Below are 21,724 nucleotides of genomic sequence, written 5' to 3' on the forward strand. Positions count from 1 at the left end.
CTTGGGTGAAGGAGGGAGTGCAGGGGTTTTGGTTGTAATTTAGAGCAGGAGATAGAAACAGACGTTTTGGGTTATATGAGGTGGGGAGTGGGAGGTGGCAGAGGGCTGGGAGGAGGGAAGGGTGGGGTGCCAGCGCTGGCTCCAGTTGGGAGATGCTAACCTGGGAGACTTCCAGTCAGCAGCCAAGGAGGTCCCCTGTGTTCCATGCCCCAGCCAGGGGGTCAGAACAGCTGCTGTGAGGCCATGTGCATTTGTAAGCAGCTGCAAGGCCAAGGGGAGGACTACTCCATGTGCTGTTTGCTCTTCAAACAGACAACTTTCATTGGCCAGAAATCAGCCAATGATTGCTTCAAGATTTTGCTGAGAAGTGGGGACAGCATGAAAAGCCTCTCCCCTCACCCCAGGGTTACAGCTGTTCACAAACAGGGCCCCATAATGGCCTGCTTTGAGTGACATGCGAGGGCAGGGCAGGCAGGGAGCCTGACTGAAGTTCCCATGAGTCAGCTGGATTCAGTGGCTTGGAGCATCAGATCCAACCCATGGGCCATATTTTGCAAGGCCCTGATCCATAGACATGCAGGAAAAAGAAACCTGGCTTAAAATAGCTGCTCAACTGCCATTATTTCTGAGACAATGTTTTATGTCCCACTTCTGACTTTCAACCAGCTCCACTGAATACTGTATCAAGGGGGATCCCACTGTGTAAACATTGTGAACAAAACCTTTGGCCCAAGAAACTGAGCCAAAATGCTTCTGTGGGGCTAAAAATGACACTCAGGAGAGGAGACCATTTTTAATTGGGAGTGACTGATGAGAATCAGCTAATGAGAAGCACACAGTATCTAAAGAACAGGGATCTGGAGCAGTGGTTCCCCAACTATACTAGTTCACATATCACTTTCTGAGAAGCAAGTGATGGTTGAAGTAGCCTAGGTACATGTCTTCCTTTTGGTGAACATTATAAACCCAATCCTATACGTCACATTTTCCCAAGCCAGAAACTTCAGGGGTTAGGATCAGCTTTCAGAGACACCAGAGTCCAAGGTGCTATGTAATCTTAGATACATAAAAACTATGTGCATTGGTGGAAAACAGTGAACTTCACCATCTACTCACTTAATTTCTCAGGCATATACAGAACACAAAGATCAATACTGATAAGTGCAGAAGACAAAAGGCTCCTCGTCCCTATAACCGCATCCAAGAACTAGCACAGGCTCTCTTAGAACAGAATCTAGTGCAAGACAAATCGCCGCATGCAGCAAATACAGAATTCTTGTGAATTACTGTGCATTTAGCTTGAAGAAATATTCTCCAGTGCTCCAGGACAGGATATAGGTTACGAACATGAAAACACTGCAGAATATGCTGATTACAATAAAGTATGGAAATGAGACTTCTATATTCAGTGATGAGAGGACTATGAAATAAACAGCTGTTATTAATACAGAGATTAACTATAACCATTAGCCATCAAACAGAACACTTGCTTCAGTGACTACTGAATGAAGACTCTGGAAAAGAGCCACTGTGCTAATTAAGCAATAATGATTGAAGCACAAGGAATTTCCTGAGGATTAATGAATGGCTGGCCAGGAAATGAGGGAGAAGAGAAGAGCTGATGGCCTGAGGCAAGTTAGAAGGTCATTAAACCCCAGCAGTCATTAATCCCCAGAAAAAGCCTTACACTAAAGTTATTATTGTTATTAAAAGATTAAAATGTAAAAGTGGCTCTATGGATTTTGATATGCATGATCTGGTTTAAGTTGGTACAAATAGCACATTTCTATAAAATAGCCAATCACAATGATTTATATTCCATTCAGTAAATGGCATATAGTGCAAACTTCTCAAAATATTACTTTGCTAGTGGGAAGAAGGGATATTATACATTTCAATATGGACTCGACTTTTCCAGAACATGTTTTGTTGAACCACTTCTGACCCTGTTAGACTATTTTTTTAAATCTAGAAACCTGTCTAGAGTCAAACAGCTCCTGAATTTTCAGGTGGTCAACATACAGATCAGGATCTCATTTGCATTTTGAGTCTGTCTGTATATAAAGCCAGAAGAAGGAATGTATGACATTACCACAGCTTTATCCCAGTACCATTCCTTTACATAATACCTCTGACAGATGGAAGACAGCAAGAGAAGACAGCAAATTGGTGATACAGTGTAACCTCCACCCTCTAGGTATCCCCAAGCCAGGAACACCAGTGGTGCGGAGAAGGGAGTGGCTCTGTGCCCAGCCCTCTCCCTCTCTACCCAGCTCGAATTGCAGTGCAATGATGGGCTCTTCCTGGGAGCAGCAGGAGCCATAGACTCACACATGCCCCCTGGAGCAGGGAACCACTTAAGTGCCCCACCACCAACCTCCTCAGGCCTCCCAGTAACTACCCTAGCCAAGCCAAACTTTTACTTTGGCATGCAGCTTTCTCCTCTAGCATAACTGCTTATTCTGATGACAACCTGAAAAGCTCCACGTTTACTGAAAAGCTTGATTGTGAACTTTCTAGCGCTCCCGTTTCAATGTAGTTGTAAAATCGTAACTTCAATGCAGCCCAGCAGCCTGCTAGCAGAGTAGCGGGGTATGAAAAGCAGCTAACAATACTGCAAGATTTGATGTGTGTGTTCAACTTAAGACTTTTTTCTGCACAAGACATGGAATAAACAGAATAAAATACTAGATGGTGATAGGTGGGATATGTCAAAGCTGGGCATCACAGTTTGACCTTTATTACTGCAGAGCTTTGTGTGTGTGTATACAGGTAGGTATCTCCATGTGTGTTTGTACTCAAGAGTGTGTGGGCATGCACAAGTGTATGTAAGGTGCACAGTGGGGCCATGATATATGCTTCTAGATGTTCATATAAGCCAGGGCCAACATGACCACAATGGTGATCGGTGTGTGAATTTCAGGGGGTCCACTGGCAATGTGTCCCTGCCACACCCCCTCCCCACCCATGTCCCACTCACGCTGTTCCCCCTCCTGTCCCTGCTGTGCCCAGGTCCCACTCCTTCCCTGTTCCACCCATGTGCTGCCCCCTCCCTACCCCGCGCCATCTCTTCCTGTGAAAGTGCTGCACTACTTCTTGTGAGTGCAGGGAAGCCCCCTTCCACTCCTGCTCCCTTGAAGTGGCATGGCCTGAGACTAGCCTAAGTGCCAGAGCACTCCTAGGGGCTAATCAGAAGCGGCACACTGCTGATGGTGATTGCACAGGCAGGTGGGGGAAGGGAGGCGGGCATGACACTGGGGGGCCCAGACGCCCTCTGCACCCTCACATGCCGCCTATGCTTTGGCAGACAGTATCACAGCACACTATCCTATCTTCTGCATACACCAAGATTAATACAATAAAAGTTTAAAGCTCAGTTGAAAGTTTAATTAGGTGGTTTTGGATTTTAAAATGTTCACTGGTTCAGGAATGCGTATGGCACATCAAGCCTTGGGCTGATGTGTTTTGTGTTAGTTCAGTTGGTTGGATGGCTTGCCAGCTGGGCTTTTTTTGGTAGAGATTTGCTTTTGTGGGAAAAAGAAAACATTTCCCTCCCAGGTTGTGGGGGTGAGGTGTAGTTATCAACAGCTTCATAAAACATTGGAAAATTATGGCAAGAGAAGGTAGAACTGAATGTGACCAAAGGTGTGTGATAAATTTATTTTACCACATTGCATCGCCACCAGATGGCAAGTGTATTCACACACATGCTCTCTCTATAAAGCTTACTTTTGAGACTGAGAGCTCACACAGATCTCAGGAAGCCATTATTTTTATGCAAATACCTCATAACACCTGTTGCATATGATGTCAAAATAGCTAAGGTTGAAACAATCTCAACAGCAGCAAGATAATTGAAGTAAGTTTGTTCTTCCTCCATTTTAAGATTATATCATGCACTATCATGTGTCATATGGGTTGCGTCTACACTAGCCAGCTACTTCGAAGTAGCCAGCACAACGTCGAAATAGCACGCATCGCATCTACACGCGCAGTATGCTATTTCAACCTTGAAATCAATGTTAGGCAGCGAGACATCGAAAGCTCCCTACTTCGACGTTCAACATTGAAGTGGGGGGTGTGTAGATGATCCGTGTCCCGCTACTTCGAAATAGCAGGGTCCTCCATGGTGGCCATCAGCTGAGGGGTTGAGAGACGCTCTGTCCAGCCCCTGTGGGGCTCTATGGTCCCTGTGTGCAGCAGCCCCTAGCCCAAGGCTTCTGGCTGCTGCTGCTGCTGTTGCTGCAGCTGGGGGTCCATGCTGCGTTCACAGGGTCTGCAACCAGTTGTCGGCTCTGTGGATCTCGTGCTGTGCAGGCCGAGTATGTCTGGGAGGGGCCCTTTAAGAGAGCAGCTTGGGGCTTTGCTGGCCCCTTATTTTGACAGGGAGCACTTGTGTGTTTGGACACTCCGCATTTCCTTCCAGGGCAGCTCCTTTTGACATTCTCCATTGCTATTTCGACGTTGAACATTGACGGCACCAGCCCTGGAGGATGTGTAGATGATACGCGTTGAGGTAGCCTATTTCGATGTTCTTACGTCGAAATAGGCTACTTCAACGTAGTGTGCTAGTGTAGAAGTAGCCATGGTGTTGTAAAACCAGCAAATGCATCATATGCTATTTCTGTAAACTGTGATATTATCCAACAAGATGAACACATGCATAGTTCATGTAGAAGAAGCAACCTTTTAGAACAGCAACTACAAGCAACTGACTAACAATAGTTTTCATTCCTACAGTACTTTACTGATCTCAAAGAATTTGAAGCAGGGGTCACCCCATGTATTTAATAGGCAGCAGGTTTAAAACAAAAACACTTCCTAACACAATGCACAGTCAGTATGAAAAACTCTTTCCAGAAGATGTCATGAAAACCCATAGTGTAACTGGGTTCAAAAAATAATTTGATAAGTTAATGGAGAATTGGTCCACCAGTGGCAATTACCCAAAATAAGCATGGGTGCAACTCCATGCTCTCCATGTTCCTAAGTAGCTAAAAGCTGGAACTGGGTGAGAGAGGATACATGACTAGATATATTCACTGTTCTGTTGAGTTAGATGGACAATTTTACTATCTCCATTTTGTAGATGGAGCTGCTTAGGCACAGAATATGAAGGGTGAAGATGGAAAGCCCTCCTGTTTTCAAATATAATTTGCCACAGAAGAATTTGCACCTGGATTCCAGACATTTCTTTATCAAATCACCTGATTACAGGCATAAATCAGGTAGTTTTCTATATCAAGTATCCAGATCTTTTACCTCTCAGTCTAAGAGTGAAGACTGTCCACAAAAGTGATGCTGGGCTTCAGCCCTTTTTAAAATTAGCCCTTGATGAAGAATTCACTTACCAAATCTCTTACTGGCCTCTTAAAAGAGCCAAGAAATCACAGCTCACAGTCAAATAAGTTTAGCCTAGTTTCCCACTTACAAAGGTGAAATTTGAATCCATTTTGACAGTTTAAGTTTCCTTTACCAAAACATTAACAGTGACATTCTATTTTTATTGTTTTCAAATTGGGTTTTCTACAATAAACATGAATATTCTGATAATTGCAACAAAAAGCACTGTCCCAATTTTAATATATTAAATTCTAAAATAAAGATTCAGACCAGCTCTCCCTTACCATGTCTGGTATTGGTTTTTTTCCAGCTTTATCATTAACAATTTGTAAAGCAAATGGGTTCCTGAGATTTGTCTCCTGATGTGCAGAGATTAGAAAGAACCTATTATCTCAGAGCAGGAGACACAATAAAATGATCTCACTTCGACCTTCCTGGTGCTTGAAATTTGCTCAGTATGTGGGTGAATAAAGAGAGCATAGAGTATTCAGGTATACATGCTGCCAAAGTAAAATATGATGTTCCTCATATGAACATGACACATCACAACATAAACTTTCAGCCGCTGGCAGCTTGAGGGAAAGCAGATTTTAAAATTGTCATTGGTCTAGAACTGACAAAAGCCAACACTGGCCACCTGTTTTGTAAATTCAGTGGTTGTTTCATCTGAATCTGAATACAAAGGAGAAAAGAAAGGAAAAATGCTATTTTTGTCATAAATTATTCTCACACGTAATGTGGTAACTTGGAATGATGTGGATTCCAGGCAGATGCATTAGATCAGCAGTCTAAATGTAGTTGAGAAAGGGTGAATAGTGCAAAGTAGACATTCTGGCAACTTATTTCATGGCTGCAGAAAAAGCTTTATAACTGTTTTGTGCTTATTAAGTGATATCTCAATTTATTAAATATAAATATGCTTATCACTGTGCTATTTTCATTGCAATTTTTCAGCAACACAAGGATTACTATATAACCAAAATGTTCTTAGCTATTTTATGAGAACTGATAAAAAGTAGGTTAATAGAACAGAGATATGGTCGCTAAATTCTTGAAAGACTTAGATGTACATGAGGCATCTGTCATTCACAGATACCATCCATTTTATACTTCACAGAAATAAATGTCAGAAGATCACAAAAACTCCAATAGCAACCTTTAACTTGATCCGTCCCACTCTCTGTGGTGGATCTCAGGTTACACACCACTATATTTTAGATGCAACCAAGCTGATAAATAAATATCCAGAATTACATCTGAACTAGTGTTGTCTGCTAATCACCATTAAGTCATGTGATTAATTCAAAAATTATTTATGATTAATTGCAGTTTAATCATATTGTCATGCAATAGAATACCAATTTAAATATATTAAATATTTTTTGGATTATTTTCTATATTTTACTTATATCTTTCAATTACAACACAGAATACAAAGTGCACAGTGCTGATTTTAATTCATATTAAAAATATTCGCACTATACGATAAATAAGAATAGTATTTTTCAAAACACCACATACAAGTACTATAGTGTGATCTATTTATAATGAAAGTGAACCTCAAAAATGTAAATATCTTTAGGTTACATAACTGCATTCAAAAACAAAACAATGCACACTTTAGAGCCTACAAATCCATTCAGTCCTACTTCTTGTTCAGCCAATTAATAAAAGAATCAAGTTTGTTTACAATTATGGGAAATAATGCTGGCCACTTTTTAATTACAATGTCACATGAAAACAAGAACAGGCTTTTGCAAGGCACTGTTGTAGCTGGCATTGCTACATGATATTTACGTGACAGATGCATGAATGATTCCTGCTTCTTCACACGTTGGTCACTGTTCCAGGGAACATGCTTCCATGCGAATATCACTGATGTTAATTAAATTTGTAACTGAATTTGTGGGAGAATCGTATGTCTCCTGCTCTGTTTTATTCACATTCTGCCACATATCCCATGTTATAGCAATCTCAGATGATCTCCTAGCACATGTTCATTTTAAGAACACTTTACAGATTTAATAAAATTCAAAAAAAGTATCTATGTGAAATGTATAAAGAGAGCAACAGCACTCAACCCAAGATTTAAGAATCTGTACTACCTTCTAAAATCTCAGAGGGACAAGGCGTAGAGCACTCCTTCATAAGTCTAAAATGAGCAACACACTGATGTGGAAACTATAGAACTCAAACCACCAAAAACATAAAATCAACCTTTTAACTGGTAGCCAAGGGAGGTTGCGGAATCTCCATCACTGAAGATATTTAAGAACAGATTAGATAGATGTCTATAAGGGATGGTTTAGACAGTACTTGGTCCTGCCATTGGGGAGGGGGCTGGACTCGATGGCCTCTCGAGGTCCCTTCCAGTCCCAGTATTCTATGATAAAAAAGAGCACGCATCAGTCCACACTGCTTTGATCATATTGAGCAGAATGCATCATCACCATCAACCCATGCCCTCGGGAATGGTATTTGAAGCATGGAAAGACACACAAATTTTTAGGGCAGGTCACATGCAAATATCTTGTGATGGCAGCTACAACAGTGCCATTCAAAAACCTATTCTCAATTTCAAATGACACTGTAAACAGGATGGGGGCAGCATTATTCTCTGAAAATGCAAACAAACTTGCTGGAGCAACTGGCTGAAGAAGAAGTAGGACTGAGTGGACATGAAGGCTCTGAAGTTTTACACTGTTTTATTTTAAATGTTATTATATATAAAACGCTAAAATTTTATGATGAAAAGATTACAGTATAGTACTTGTATTAGGTGAATTAAAATAATATTTCTTTTGTTTTTAAAGGTGCATATATTTGTAATAAATATAAAGCGAGCATGATACTCTGTTGTGATTGAAATGAATATATTTGAAATGTAGAAAACATGAAAATATTTAAATAAATGGTATTCTATTATTAACATAAATAAATCAATCATCTGATTTTTTAATCACACAATCACACTATTTTTAAAACTGCTTGACAGCCCTAATTTGAACCCTAAGTTACAGTAGGTTGAAGAGCTTTAATATGCATTTGCATATGGCCATTGCAAACATTATGAGCCCAAGCAGCTAACTGAAGATTTGAAAATGAATTTCTCCAAAGTCTTTAGAGGTTCACATCTGTGATTTTATATTCAAATCCATATCTAGCACAACTATGCAACCCTGATCATACTGCCAAAAGAAAAAAAATCTGTTTTATTGAATATATATTCTGAAAATACACTTGATTGTGTTTGGATATTTCACAGTATATAAGTATCTATGTGCTTCACAATGTTGAAAAATCTTCTTTCATTTTCCACTTAAGACATCCTACTACAAAGTTCTCAAGAGTATTGCAGATGTATGAAATTTAGAGACAGCAAGAAGGAGTAATAGTATTTAGCAGTGTTCAATTGCAACTGTTGTCTTTTTATTTTCAGAAAACACTTTTCTGCTATTTGGCGAATGCTGACTATCTGGTCTGGACCACTCTCCTGAGGCCAAAGTGTTTACCGATCTCATCTGAATGTTACAGTACCTCAGACATACTCAGTCTTGTACTTGCATGAACTAGAGCAAAGATCATACATCAGTTACTAAATTCTTTTTGATGCTATACATTTGTTTCTGCACAAGGCACTGGTTTTGTCTGGCTATTTGAGAAGATTAGCTTCCGCTGCTAAAGTGAAAAGATGGGTCAAGAACAACGACCAACACTGCTGCAGGAAGAATGTTTGTTTGTTATTAATGGGTATATTCCTGCAGAAAAGATATGCATCAGAAAAGCAATTGCCCAAGACAATTATTATGCAGGTTATTTACATTCTATGCAAATAAGATATATTTAAGGGGTCCATGGTTCAAAACCTGAACATCTTGTGGAGAGTTAACTGTTACCTAAATAAGCATAAGAAAAGGTGGTTGACTAATTTATCTTTATAATAGTTACATATCTTGATTACTGCAATTTATACTTTTGTTGAACAAGGACAAAGATTTAGACTGTATATATTAAGAATTCTAAATTCTCACACTGGTAATGGTCTCCTTTGAATGGGTATTTAAAATATTTAGTTTATCTTGGTGTTTATAAGTTAGACCAATTTTCTCTGTAATAAAGTAATATTGGCAAATGTGGGGAGAAATTGAAAGAATACCTCAAAACAGAATAGATTACCTAGAAATATAAACTAAGAAAATGAAAAGAATTAGCTGCCTAATCAATAGTTAAAGTCTTCATTTGCATCTGAGGCATAGCCACCAGATGCTCTTAGAATGGCCTAATGAAATGGGTTGCAGGAAAATTTATTGTTTTCAGGCCTCAAACTGCGATTCAATGGCCCAGCAAAACAAGAAAATGCGCCCTGTGTTACTCAAGCGGAATAGCCTAGATTCAGTCGATTTTATGAGACAGCCACACCACCGCAGAAGCAAATCTCAGCAAGTCCGATTCAAAGATGATGGTGCAAACAAGAAACCAATTGGTGTCCCTGAAATGGATGCTAAACCTGCCAAAGACACAACGCTCATGATTGGAAAGGCACAAATGTCCAGGCACCACAACCTGCCAAACTATTCTCTCTCTTTTCCAAGGGCTCAGAAGGGACATCGGAATATTGCTATTCAAACTTCCCCCAGCCTCAGGAAGCACTGCCCAGTTTTTAAAAAGAAAAAACTGACAACAAGTAAGTCTTTAATGGACATGCCAACTGAGCCAGAATGCTCTGTCCAAGTTAACGGCAATCTTGCTGCACAAGACATACCTTTGGACTTCTCTTATTTAAGAATAACTAGACATTTGGAAGACAGATCTAGAGGAGCCAAGACAGCCAATCATTTGCTTCAACGAGCATCTAAAGCACAAAGCAATGGGCCTATTCACTCAGCCCCACATGCTTCTGCAATATTGGAAAAGGCAACTGTTTGCACACAGGTGCCTGAATATATACAGCTGAATTCACCACAGGACAAGAACACTAAATCAAATGCTCTGGACAAGCCCATGGATTTAAATGATTCAGAAAGTTCTCCTACTACTATAAGCCAATCCAATGGAAACAGTACACTGGCATCCAAATCAGGACAATCTCCCACCTGCTCAAGCAATACCAGTAACTGCAATGAAATTCATTCACATTCTGACTCTTGTGAAGAAAAGAGTGTTTTGGAGTTACCTGTATACTCTAAAGACACTAGCACTAGTGAAACAACTCCACTGTCACCTCCATTGAATCAGAGTTCATCACACTACTCTCTCAGAGATCATCAACAGTCAATGGAGCCTGAAATGGATTCAGAGGGTATGGCACTGACTAAAAATAATCATGGAATGACACCATTGACCAGCAGTAATGAGTTAAAATCTATTCCCTTGTGTCACACTGAAATGGACAAAACTTCTGCACAGTCATATGTGCCAGAGTATAGCAATTATTTAGAAGATTTTCACATAAAATCCCATCTTCCAGGGAATGAAATTAAACCAGAAACCCACAAAGAGATTAGAGACATTAATCAAATTCACTTGGCACATGGTGAACTAAGTGCCCTACAAGGCAGGCTGCAGTCCATAGAGGAATCTTTGCACTCAAACCAGGAGAAGATTAAAGTCCTTCTGAATGTAATTCAAGATCTGGAAAAAGCCAGAGCCCTCAGTGAAGGGTATGGTGTACTTTAATATTTTGCTAAGTAATTGATCAAAAGTCCTAAATGGTTGTTTGCTTCCTTTTAATTCTTGCTACTGGAAGTCTTCTTGTGAAATATTTAAAGAAATGTTTGCAAAATCATATTCTATCTACCACTTTATACACTTGAGTCACTACAGAACAAGAAAATGGCTTTACGTTTTAACTTTAATCAGCATTAGTTTACCAAATATTAGCTCAGTTAGAGTTTATGTATGTTGTCCACTCATCATATTTTGATTCAAATCCATGGTATCAGAAAGCAGATATCATATTGCCTCTAATATGGTGGTTTGAATCCAGTTTAAAAGGGTTTAGTTTCTATGTGACGAAAAAAAGGCATGATTACAGATGCCCCTAATTAACTGGAGACAGGAAAGAACAGGGAAGTCCAATGACCTTCTTACTACTTAGGACAGAGGTTTAAGAACAGAAATATGGCACATAGGGCAGCATGACAATGTTTGCACTATGTCCACTATGCTGTAAACATTCTGCAAGTTAGCTGAGATCTTCATTCTCTCTGGCTAGAAATTTGGATCCTTGTAGACATCACATGAAAATCATTAACTAGAACATGTCTGAAGGAATGCCAGCAGAAGTTCTGGAATTATTATTTTCCCTTCTGTTATTACCTGTGCTTCTGTGGCGCCGGTACTGAGTACCCGCACCTTGGCAGCCCCAGCCATGGGATTGGCTGTGGAGAAATGAGGCAAGCGTGGGCAGGGAGCCGGATGAGTACCCTCTCCTTTTTTTTTTTAAATAAGAAAAAATGCACTGATTATTCCCAAAACAGAACGTAAAAGTTGATGATCCACAAGTAACACTCTATATGTTTTATCAGTTCAATCATCAGCCCTGTCTTGCAACTATTACTCATGTGATTTATGAATTCAGGTCATGCATTAGATTTCATACTTCAGTGGGACAAGTTTGCAAGTGCAGGAAATGAGTAAAAGTGGCAAGATCAGGAACCTTATTATTAAAATGTCAAAATAACATGTGTGAGACACATAAACATACACCCTTTTAAAAGGTTCAGAATGTCACCAAGTTTAAACCACAGGCTCAAACTTGGAGCATATTTGCTGAAAATATATTTCAAAATTCTTTATGGAGCTAACACAACGGTTGGAGATCAGATCTAGCTTTTAAAAATATATTGCAAATAATCAGTCAATCTTTTGTTCATTTAAAAGAAGATTACGGATTTTAACAAAAAGCATGAACTTGCAAAACATTTAGCAGCATACCTAATTTGCTTTCATAATTACCAGTAATGAAATGCAAATAAAATAATTGCACATGAAAATGTCCAGCATAGATTTATGTCCACAATTAAATCCCTACTATTTAACTCAAGCCATCTACATTAGCAGTGTTTATTCATTATCATTGGCTACACTAAAGACGAAGTCCAACACTTGCTTCCATATTTGCAGAATTCAAGAGGTAGAAGATGATGGGCAAGACCTGGGCTCATGCTTTGGGGTCTGAGTCTTTACAGAAACATGCAGGGAGTGAACAAGAGAGGTGCAAGTGAAACCACCCAGTGGTGGACATGAACCTGGGATTTCTAGAACTTAGTGCCTGAGCTTCTTCAGTTTGATCCCAATGGCAGTCAGCTAAGGCTATAGAAGAGACTCATTCTCTCTCTCAATAAGTAGCCTAGTGCCACAACATGTGACCGTGAACCACACCCAAGAGGTGTGTGGATTACACAAGCTGTAGCTGGATGGCTTCTTGCCACCCAGATCCTTTTAGGGCTATGGAGACAGTTCAGGGCATGTAATAGTGAAACCTCCATGGAGCTTTTCTGTTCATTTTCTGGAATCTCCAAGGAGGAAGATGTCTTCCCTAACCTACTTCTACACTGCAATACGGTTTGCTGTCATTTGGCCGAAGCCTTGAGGGTGATTACATAGTTGAGTAGTCCAGAAGAGTGCAGCATTGTAAAATGAAATGCAGACCATCACGCAACATTTACTCCCCATTTCTATCCTACCACCACATTGCTGGAACTTGAATTACTGCCAAACTGCTTGGCTGGCTGTGATTCAGCCTCAGTGACAGGCTTCAATCAATCAGTCTAAAATCATTCGGTGACTATGTTGACTCCATTAGTAAAACTGTGTGATAATTATGCCCGTTCTTGTGAGCAGCCCCACTACCACTGTTGAAAAGAACACCCTGAGATTAGTTTTCAGAAAAGCAGTTGGAGAATTATTTTGGGTATGATCATATACGTTGTAGGCAGATAAATCTGCTATTGGCTACAACGAGTTCTACACCTGGGACAGGGAAGGAATCACTTGCTACAAGTTGCTACAGCATGACTAAGGATATATTTATACTACCAAGTTTTGTCACCAAAAACTGCCTTTTCCTTTGTCATGAACAGTGAGAGCGTTCAATGTGACTTTTGCTGGGAAAGAGACCAAATTTCTCAGACAAAAATCTCCCGCATTGTCAACAATAAAGGGTTGGGAAACGTCTCCCCAAGATCCCGTGTAGACTCTGTTTTGTAAACAGAATGAGCTTCCACCACTATCCCAGAATGCCTGCCCTAATGGCTCTGCTCAGTTTTCTGATCTTGGCTGCCCTGTAGGCATACACTCCTGCCTTTTGAAAGCTTTGGGAAGGGTCTGACAGCTGAGTGAGCTACTCCCTTTGGGGAACAAACAAAGAACAAATCATTGGAATGCTCCTGTTCCGCTCTGCACTAGAAACAGAGCAGCAGGCAGACAGCTGCTGCAGCGGGAGGGGATAGATTACTGTGGTGCTTTGACATTCTTCAGCACAGAGAGCTCACAGAGCTACTCTCCATGTTCTTCCCAGCAGCTGAAGAGACTGTGAGAGAACTCGGGGAATTCCAAGATGTGAAGGGATCAGCTCTGCCTTTCCACAACGCTGCACTGTGGAATATGCACCCACAGTGCATTCCTCATGGGGAAGGGTGGGTAGACGGATTTGCCAGCTGCCTGGGCAAGGTGTGTGTGGGGGGGTGCACTCCTCATTTCTGGAGGTGGGTGGCTTCAGGCAGAAGGGGAGGGGCCATGCACACTGCCTAGCAGCCATGAGAGCCACCCAGAGATCACCACAAATTGCTCTGGCAGCAATTTAAAGGGCCCAAGGCATCCGGCACTGCTGTTGCTGTGGTAGTGGTGGTGGCAGCCAGAACTCCAGGCCCTTTCCAATCACCAGGCCCTGGGGCAGTGCCCCCCTTAGCCCACCCTCTGTCACTGGGAGCTCTGGTTGCTCACACTGTTGATGATGAAGCCCCCTCACCTCATGTGGACGTGATCGGTTGACGGAGCAAGTGTGAACACCATCTAGCTATTTTTGTGTTGTCTACTTTAGGGTCTCAGCCTCAGTTTTGTCAACAAACCTTGGAGGTATAGACATACCCTAAATTATTGCAGGTGTCCCTAACTTATTCTTGACAGATGACTGTCAGCCTAGTCTCCCATGGCAGCAATTCTGTAACCTGCCCAGTCAACTTGTTTTTTTGTTAGCATTCATAAAATACTACAAGAAAAATTATTTGTTTTCTTAAATTAATTTTCAGATACAAATATTTGTCTATCGGGTACAGGCTCAAGTAGGATAAACCATTCAAAAGAACAGAAACAGAGAGGTAGCCATGTTAGTCTGTATGCCAACAAAACAAAACAGCAGAAATGTAGCACTTTAAAGACTAACAAAATGATTTATTCAGTGATGAGCTTTCATGGGACAGACCCACTTCTTCAGGTCAAAAGAACATTACTATTTTGATAAAGCCATTTACATCAATTTGCCTTTTCGGCACTATTCAATGAAAATGTTTAGCTGCCTTGCTTTGCTGTTCCTGGGACAGGATAAAAGAAAAGATTGGAAAAGTAGAAACCAACAAAAAACAAAGATCACATTTTGATGTAAAAAAAGCATGGCAAATGATTTCAAAGGTGTTCCAATGAAGAAATGTGCTTATCACATGTATTCTTACATGGGATAACAGCTGTACAGGTTGAACCTCTCTAGTCTTGCACCTTCGGGGTATAATTGGGACTAAACGAGAGAATTTGCCAGACCACAAGAGCTCAATAGTGTCTAACAGCATTACTAATACTTCCACTGCTCACTGGGCTCATAGAAGACATGTAGGGATACACTACAGCTAAATAGCAGCAAAGAACACAGAGCCAGGACTGGTGACAGTAAACAAATGTCATGGGGTCCTGGGAGACTTGGCCACATCCATGATCAATGGTTGTCTGACTATCTAAATTGATGCTGGATAACAGATGTTGCCAGACAAGAGAGTGCCAGGGTAGAGAGGTTCAAACTGTACAAAATCATTTGCTTTTCAGAGAACCCTCTGAGCACAATATCAGCACCATAATTTAAATGAATTTAAGGTCAGAGGTTTAGGATGATAAACACTTGTGCTTTGATTTTAAAGCAGATTCTTAAGCAAAAATTTCAGTGTTATGTTTGTGGTTAGGATAGTAAAAATGCCTGTAGAGTGATTTGATTATAAGAATCCTAGCTTTTCATTTCAAAGCTTTTTTTGTATGAATTACAGCAGCTATTGTCTATTTCAGGCGCAACTTCTACCGCACTGGCCAAGACCTTAACAACTGCAGCACATGCCAGAACACTGCATGTATCATTTACAGGTACCTCTGTTACTTGGTATAGTATGTATAGATCTCATCAGGGTACAATACAATATTTGCCTTGCACCTATTGTTCTTCTATTGTAAATCATTAATAAAAAGTGGAAAGTTATTTGGTGTTCTTTTAAGGTATAAAAAGAAAGTTATCAAGACTGGCACTATTTCAAAAAGGTTTGGTACTTTTAAGAAAGTTAAACTAGATATGTCCATTGACATGATATTGCATCATTTTCACTCGTATGCTTTACAATATTTGAAGCAGTTTCTGTTGATTGGTATTTCCTTTGGATGTGATTTTTTTCAAGCTGGTATTTCTGTAATGAAGATAGAACTCACATGAGGTGAAGAATATTATCCTCTTCCAGACTCAAGTTAGTCATAGCTGTAGCTCATGTAGAAAGTAGACATGCGCAGAACAGAAGTGAGCTCACATTTCACTTCCAGGAATGATTTTCTTAGTGAGACTGCTATTTCATTTAGCTAAAACTGTTAGGACCAAGTAACTCCAGTGCGCATTCTAAAAGCTGTCCATGAATCATAGAATCCTAGGGCTGGAAGAGACCTCAGGTGGTCATAGAGTCTAACCTACTGCCCAAAGCAGGACCAACCCAAACTAAATCATCCCAGTCAGGACTTCATCAAGCCAGGACTTAAAAACCTCTAGCAATAGAGATTCCACCACCTCTCTAGGTAACCCATTCCAGTGCTTCATCACCCTCCTGGTGAAATAGTTCTTCCTAATGTTCAACCTAGACCTCCTGCACTGTATAACTTGAGACCACTGCTCCTTGTTCTGCCATCTGTCACTAATGAAAACAGGCTCTCTCTCTATCCTCTTTGAAGCCCCCTTCAGGAAGTTGAAGGCTAATATCAAAAATATGTATGCAGAAATAAGGTTCCAAGTTTTAACATGAAACTTGAATAACACACCAACTATTGTGATATTTGTGGTATATCAGTAGGGAATTTCATAGGGGGTTGCAGTTTTTGTGAGAAAATGCTGGGGAAGGAAGGAACTGTGTTCAAAACCAGATGTCTGGAACAGTGGGGTGCGGGGAGAGGAGGGGTTTAACTTTGACAGGAGTTAAAATGAAGAGTCAGTCTGGCATAGACTATGGTACTATTGGTATATTTAATAGAATAAAAATTGGTGTGTGCTTTTCCAGTTATTTTATACCCTTTGGGAAATGTAATGCTGCAAGATTTATTCCTGGAATTATTTGGCTGGATTTGGGTAGGGCCTAAGATACAGGCTTTTGTCACTGACAGTGGTAGGCTGTGACATGGGTTGGGTTTGGTTGTGAAATGCAAGTTTGCAGTGGGCTTTTGGCAGCTAGCATGACAGAAAATGGTTTCATCAACTGAGGACTGGGCATTGGACGTTGTAAGGAAAGAATTTGTACAAGATTTGTCAATATGGGATGATCACCCCCCCCCCCAAGTTTTGGGCTTTTTTCTCTGATCTCCATTTTTTACAGACAACAATGGGTTTATTCTAAACTTCACCTAAATGTCTAATACACCTGCCACAGCTGAGCCCTACTCTGACACTTTGAGTGCAGAAGATGGAGGCCCACAAGAGACCTTAAAAATACACTGTCTCTATAGGCTTCTGCTGGAAAACTTCCCCAAGGTCACAGTTTCCTGGCCCTGGGAGGTCACCACCACCTAAGTGAGAAAAGCCTTCTCTAAAACCCAGGAAGAGCTTAGGAGAGAGCTTGAAAACGAAGAGGAAGAAATTAAGCTGCAATCTGATAACTGACCATTCAGTCTTGGGCTTGCCTTCCCTAGGACACAGGAATCAAACCATTGCCTTAAAAAAGTGTGATTTATTAACAAAACAAAAGCTTAACGGAATAAAGCATACTTGGTTGCTAGGTGTTACAGAGAAGTTTAGGAGGGAAAAAACGGTATGTTAAAGCACAGAGACTCACTTCACTGGGATTCAGTTTAAAACTTACCATGTACAGGATATATCAACCAGCATAAGTAGTCCCACATCAAACCCAAAATATTAAAAAAAAAATAATCTGATCACTTCTGACTAAACCTTTCCTTTGTACTTACATATTTGTATGCCCAGGTCTTCCTGTGGCCTGGATATTTACTATATTCCTTAAGCCTCTTCAGGATTAAACATCCCTCTCTCTTGCTCTCTCTCTCTCTCTCTCTCTCAATCTTTCCCCTCCAGACACACAAAAGACAGACTCCCCTCGGCAGGCAACTTCTTCCATTCAAAAATCCCCCTCTCTCTTCCCCATTGGCTCACCTGGCTGCTTGCCCACAGAGAACCCCCTTTCTCTGGGTTTAACCCTATACAGGCTTCTTTCATGACAACATTTATCACAGAGAATTGATCTCAAAAGCACTCTCTCCCTTTGCCAAATCACAAAACACACACAATCCGTTATCAATAAGCAGCCCACTCATGGGCTTCAACCAAGTTTTCCTAGATAGATCTCTTATCTTCTATAAATCCCTGATACATCGCAGCACAGCACAGTTCAACAAATCAGTCAGACACCAGAAAAGAAAGCAAACAGTCTCACATCTATATTGTCTAACTATTGAAAGCTACTTATGAGCGATTTAGAACTCTTCACCTAAAAGTAACTTACTGAAAAAAAAGACAGGGTGAGCCCACAACCACTGTGACAGGTGGATAGAAAGAAAGAAAGAGAACAAGGTAGCTATACCCCAATTGTGTGGAATGCAGAGCTCAAGGGACTTGTTCACACACCTTACCTTCCAACTACATTTGGCAAAGGTTCTCTGGCAGCTTGGCTAGTCATATGGTTCAGACAGCTATGTCCTCTGAGGCATGGAGTAAGTTTTCTCACTGGCATGAACACACATCCCTTTGCGTACCATGAGACAACAACAGCCCTAAGAATTATTAGACAGGGGTGTGAAAAAAACAGTCAGCAGGAGAAGATGCCGCTATGCAGATGAAAGTAGGCTTCTGTCAATGTAGCACCATGTTGTTTGGACAGATGACATTCCTCATGCTAACAGAGTACTCCTAGAAATGGGGGGCCTACGCCAAAATAGCTGTGCCAGCTGAGGCACCACAACATAGACAAAACCTGTGTATTGCACATGGAATGAGTTTGCCACATTTCCTGCAATAGACCTTTAATAAAATCCATCCAGCTGACATATTTTTCACCAAACACCGTGCTTACCTGTTTTTAAAGAAAAACTATTTGTCTTGTTCATTGCTTAGTGCTTCTTCAGCACAAAATCCAATGCACATTCTGAGTATAATTAACAAAAGTTTCAGTGATCTATAACCTTAATGTGGTGATTATTTATTAACATTTGTCTTTCAAATCCTCCACATGAAAGTGAGAGTTTATTCATATTTTTCTCATTATTATTCAGAACTACACTATTGCCTGTTACCTTCATCCCAACATTCAAATAATTAGGAGAGGAAGGCAATTATTTTGATGAAAGAGGAGAAAGATTAAAACAACATTCCATAATTGCAGTGGTGCTTGATGAGAACTGTCACTTTAGATTTCAAATTATAATAAGGCTTATACGATACACTTGTTAGCAGGTCCAATAAGCTAAGGAACAAGGGATAGGAGGCACCCTCATGCTTATTTAAGCAATCAGCTGCATTGTGATAAACTGCTATAGTGAATGTAAGACAACACAGTGTGCAGAAAGTTGATTGATTATATGGCCCTGTATTAATGTGTGCAGTCACTAAACCAACACAAGTTAAATCTCTCAAGTCCGATGTCCTTATGACCTGACCAGTGCTGAACTGGAGAATTTGCCAGATCATGGCAGGTCAATGTTCTCCAGCAGCATTACCAACACTTCCACTGCTTACTGGGCTCTTAGAAGACATTTAGGGATAAATTGCAGCTAAATAACAGTATAGAACACCGAGAGCCAGGACTGGTGGCTGGAAACAAACCTTATGGGACCAGGGGAAACTTGGCCAAACCCATGATAAGTGGTCGTCTGACTAACTCAAATCATGCTGGACCATGGCTTTTGCTGAACCACAGAGTGCCAGAATAGAAAGGTTCAACCTATGTTACCAGCTTATTACTCAATCATTCTGAGGGTATAAAAGGTAAGATAAATATAATGTTTTTGTAAGAATTCCATGTCCTAGACTATATCAATGTTTAAGAGTAATTGTCTGTATCTCTCCGTCTCTTTCTCACTCTCACAGAGTCAGGGAGAGGCTAGGCTACAGGAAAAGAGTCACTTTCATTAAAGAAACTCAGCTTACTTCTGCCCCAAGGTAGATCATCTATTGGTCGCTTAATGAGGCTGATAAATGTCCTTGAGATACCAGAGAGCACACCTTGGCTGCACATCCCGCCTGATCAGCATCATTCTTTCCTTTCTGAGCGATGCAGGAGGATGATTTTGAGCTCTTCCTCAGTTCCCCGGGGCTCTGTCATGGGTGGTCCCTAAGGAGGGGCATTCTATTTTGTCTCTTTGACTTTAAAAGCACTCAAGGTCACTGGGCGACAAAGTCAAAATCTCAATAGTAACAGAGAGGAAGCCGTGCTAGTCTATACACTATCAAAACAAAAAGTAGTCAAGTAGCACTTTAAAGACTAGCAAAATAGTTTATTGGGTGAGCTTTCGTGGGACAGACCCACTTCTTCAGACCATAGCCAGACCAGAACAGACTCAATATTTAAGGCACAGGGAACCAAAAACAGTAAGCAAGGAGGACAAATCAGAAAAAGATAATCAAGGTGAGCAAATCAGAGAGTGGAGGGGTGGGGGAGGTCAATAATTTGATTAAGCCAAGTATGCAGACGAGGCCCTATAGTGACTCAAAGTTCCCGTCCCGGTTTAAACCATGTGTTAATGTGCCAAATTTGAATATAAAAACCAGCTCGGTTGCTTCCCTTTGAAGAACAGTGAGAAAATTCTTTTTCAGTAACACACATACCTTGAGCTCATTAATAGAATGCCCCATTCCATTAAAGTGTTGACTAACTGGTAGGGGTTCATCTTGATTTGCTCACCTTGATTACCTTTTTCTGCTTTGTCCTCCTTGCTTACTGTTTTTGGTTCTCTGTGCCGTAAATATTGACTCTGTTCTGGTTTGGCTGTGGTCTGAAGAAGTGGGTCTGTCCCATGAAAGCTCACCCAATAAACTATTTTGCTAGTCTTTAAAGTGCTACTTGACTGCTTTTTGTTTTGATAGTGTATAGACTAGCACGGTTTCCTCTCTGTTACTATTCAATATGCAAGGCACTACATTTAGCCATTTGGAATGGAGATCCATCAACTACATGAAAAAACTCGCCCAGATCCAGACAGACATCATCTTTCTCTCCAAATGCAAGAAAATGGACATTGTAACCAAGGGACTAACAGTGAAAAACCCATTACAATCAACGTACTACACAGACTACAGTGAGCATCTATGCAACACGCTCTCTAAGAAACTGAGGAACCACTTGATCAAAATCCTTTACAATAAACAAAAGATGATCAAAAATGAACTCTCTGAACTTGAAATTATCATCAACAAACAGGCATCCACGCAAGACCCCACAGTATGAGGCTTTACCAGTGCCAGACAAGATATTTATAAAACACACTTCCACTTTCTACAAAAAAGAAAAGAGAATAAATGTTCTTCATTACTTCATTCCTCAGGATCCTGCAACCACAATAACAACAGCTCAACTAACACTTTTAACCTTTCAAACTACCAACTCAGCCCAGCAGAGGAGACTCTCTTATCCCGGGGTCTTTCCTTCTGCCCTACCTCCTCCACAAACTTAATACAATTCCGTGGTGACCTTGAAGCCTTCTTTCGCCGCCTCCGTCTAAAGAAATTTTTCCAGCACACCTATGAACAACAGTCTGACTCTCTTGACCCCCCCCTACCAACAACAAAAGAAGAAGAACTCTACGTGGACTCCCCCTGAGGGTCGTACTGAAAGTCTGGATTTCTACGTACAGTGCTTCCACAACCGTGCTCAGGCTGACATTATACACAAACAATGCCAAATGAGAGACAATCTCAACTATGCTGAAT

The 21,724-nt window shown here is 40.7% G+C and overlaps 2 protein-coding genes and 1 long non-coding RNA gene across 4 annotated transcripts in view; 2 read left to right on the plus strand and 1 right to left on the minus strand.

The window, feature by feature from the left end:
- Positions 1–8,900, plus strand: part of LOC142021100 (uncharacterized) — a 95,533-nt gene extending 86,633 nt beyond the window's left edge. Inside the window, exon 3 of the long non-coding RNA XR_012647594.1 lies at positions 8,783–8,900. This is a non-coding gene — a long non-coding RNA (uncharacterized LOC142021100). The remainder of the gene's footprint in view (positions 1–8,782) is intronic.
- The window catches only part of DOCK2 (dedicator of cytokinesis 2), a 454,537-nt gene that overhangs the window by 222,979 nt on the left and 209,834 nt on the right, over positions 1–21,724 (minus strand). The window lies entirely within an intron of this gene.
- INSYN2B (inhibitory synaptic factor family member 2B) overlaps positions 9,339–21,724 on the plus strand; it is a 33,022-nt gene continuing 20,636 nt past the window's right edge. For both annotated transcript variants that reach the window (XM_075009556.1, XM_075009557.1), the window contains exons 1-2: positions 9,339–11,003; positions 15,613–15,687. In XM_075009556.1, coding sequence (XP_074865657.1) covers positions 9,607–11,003; positions 15,613–15,687 — 1,472 coding nt within the window. In that variant the 5' untranslated portion in view covers positions 9,339–9,606. The remainder of the gene's footprint in view (positions 11,004–15,612; positions 15,688–21,724) is intronic.

This window comes from Carettochelys insculpta, chromosome 15 (assembly GCF_033958435.1).
Source record: "Carettochelys insculpta isolate YL-2023 chromosome 15, ASM3395843v1, whole genome shotgun sequence".
NCBI lineage: Eukaryota > Metazoa > Chordata > Testudines > Carettochelyidae > Carettochelys > Carettochelys insculpta.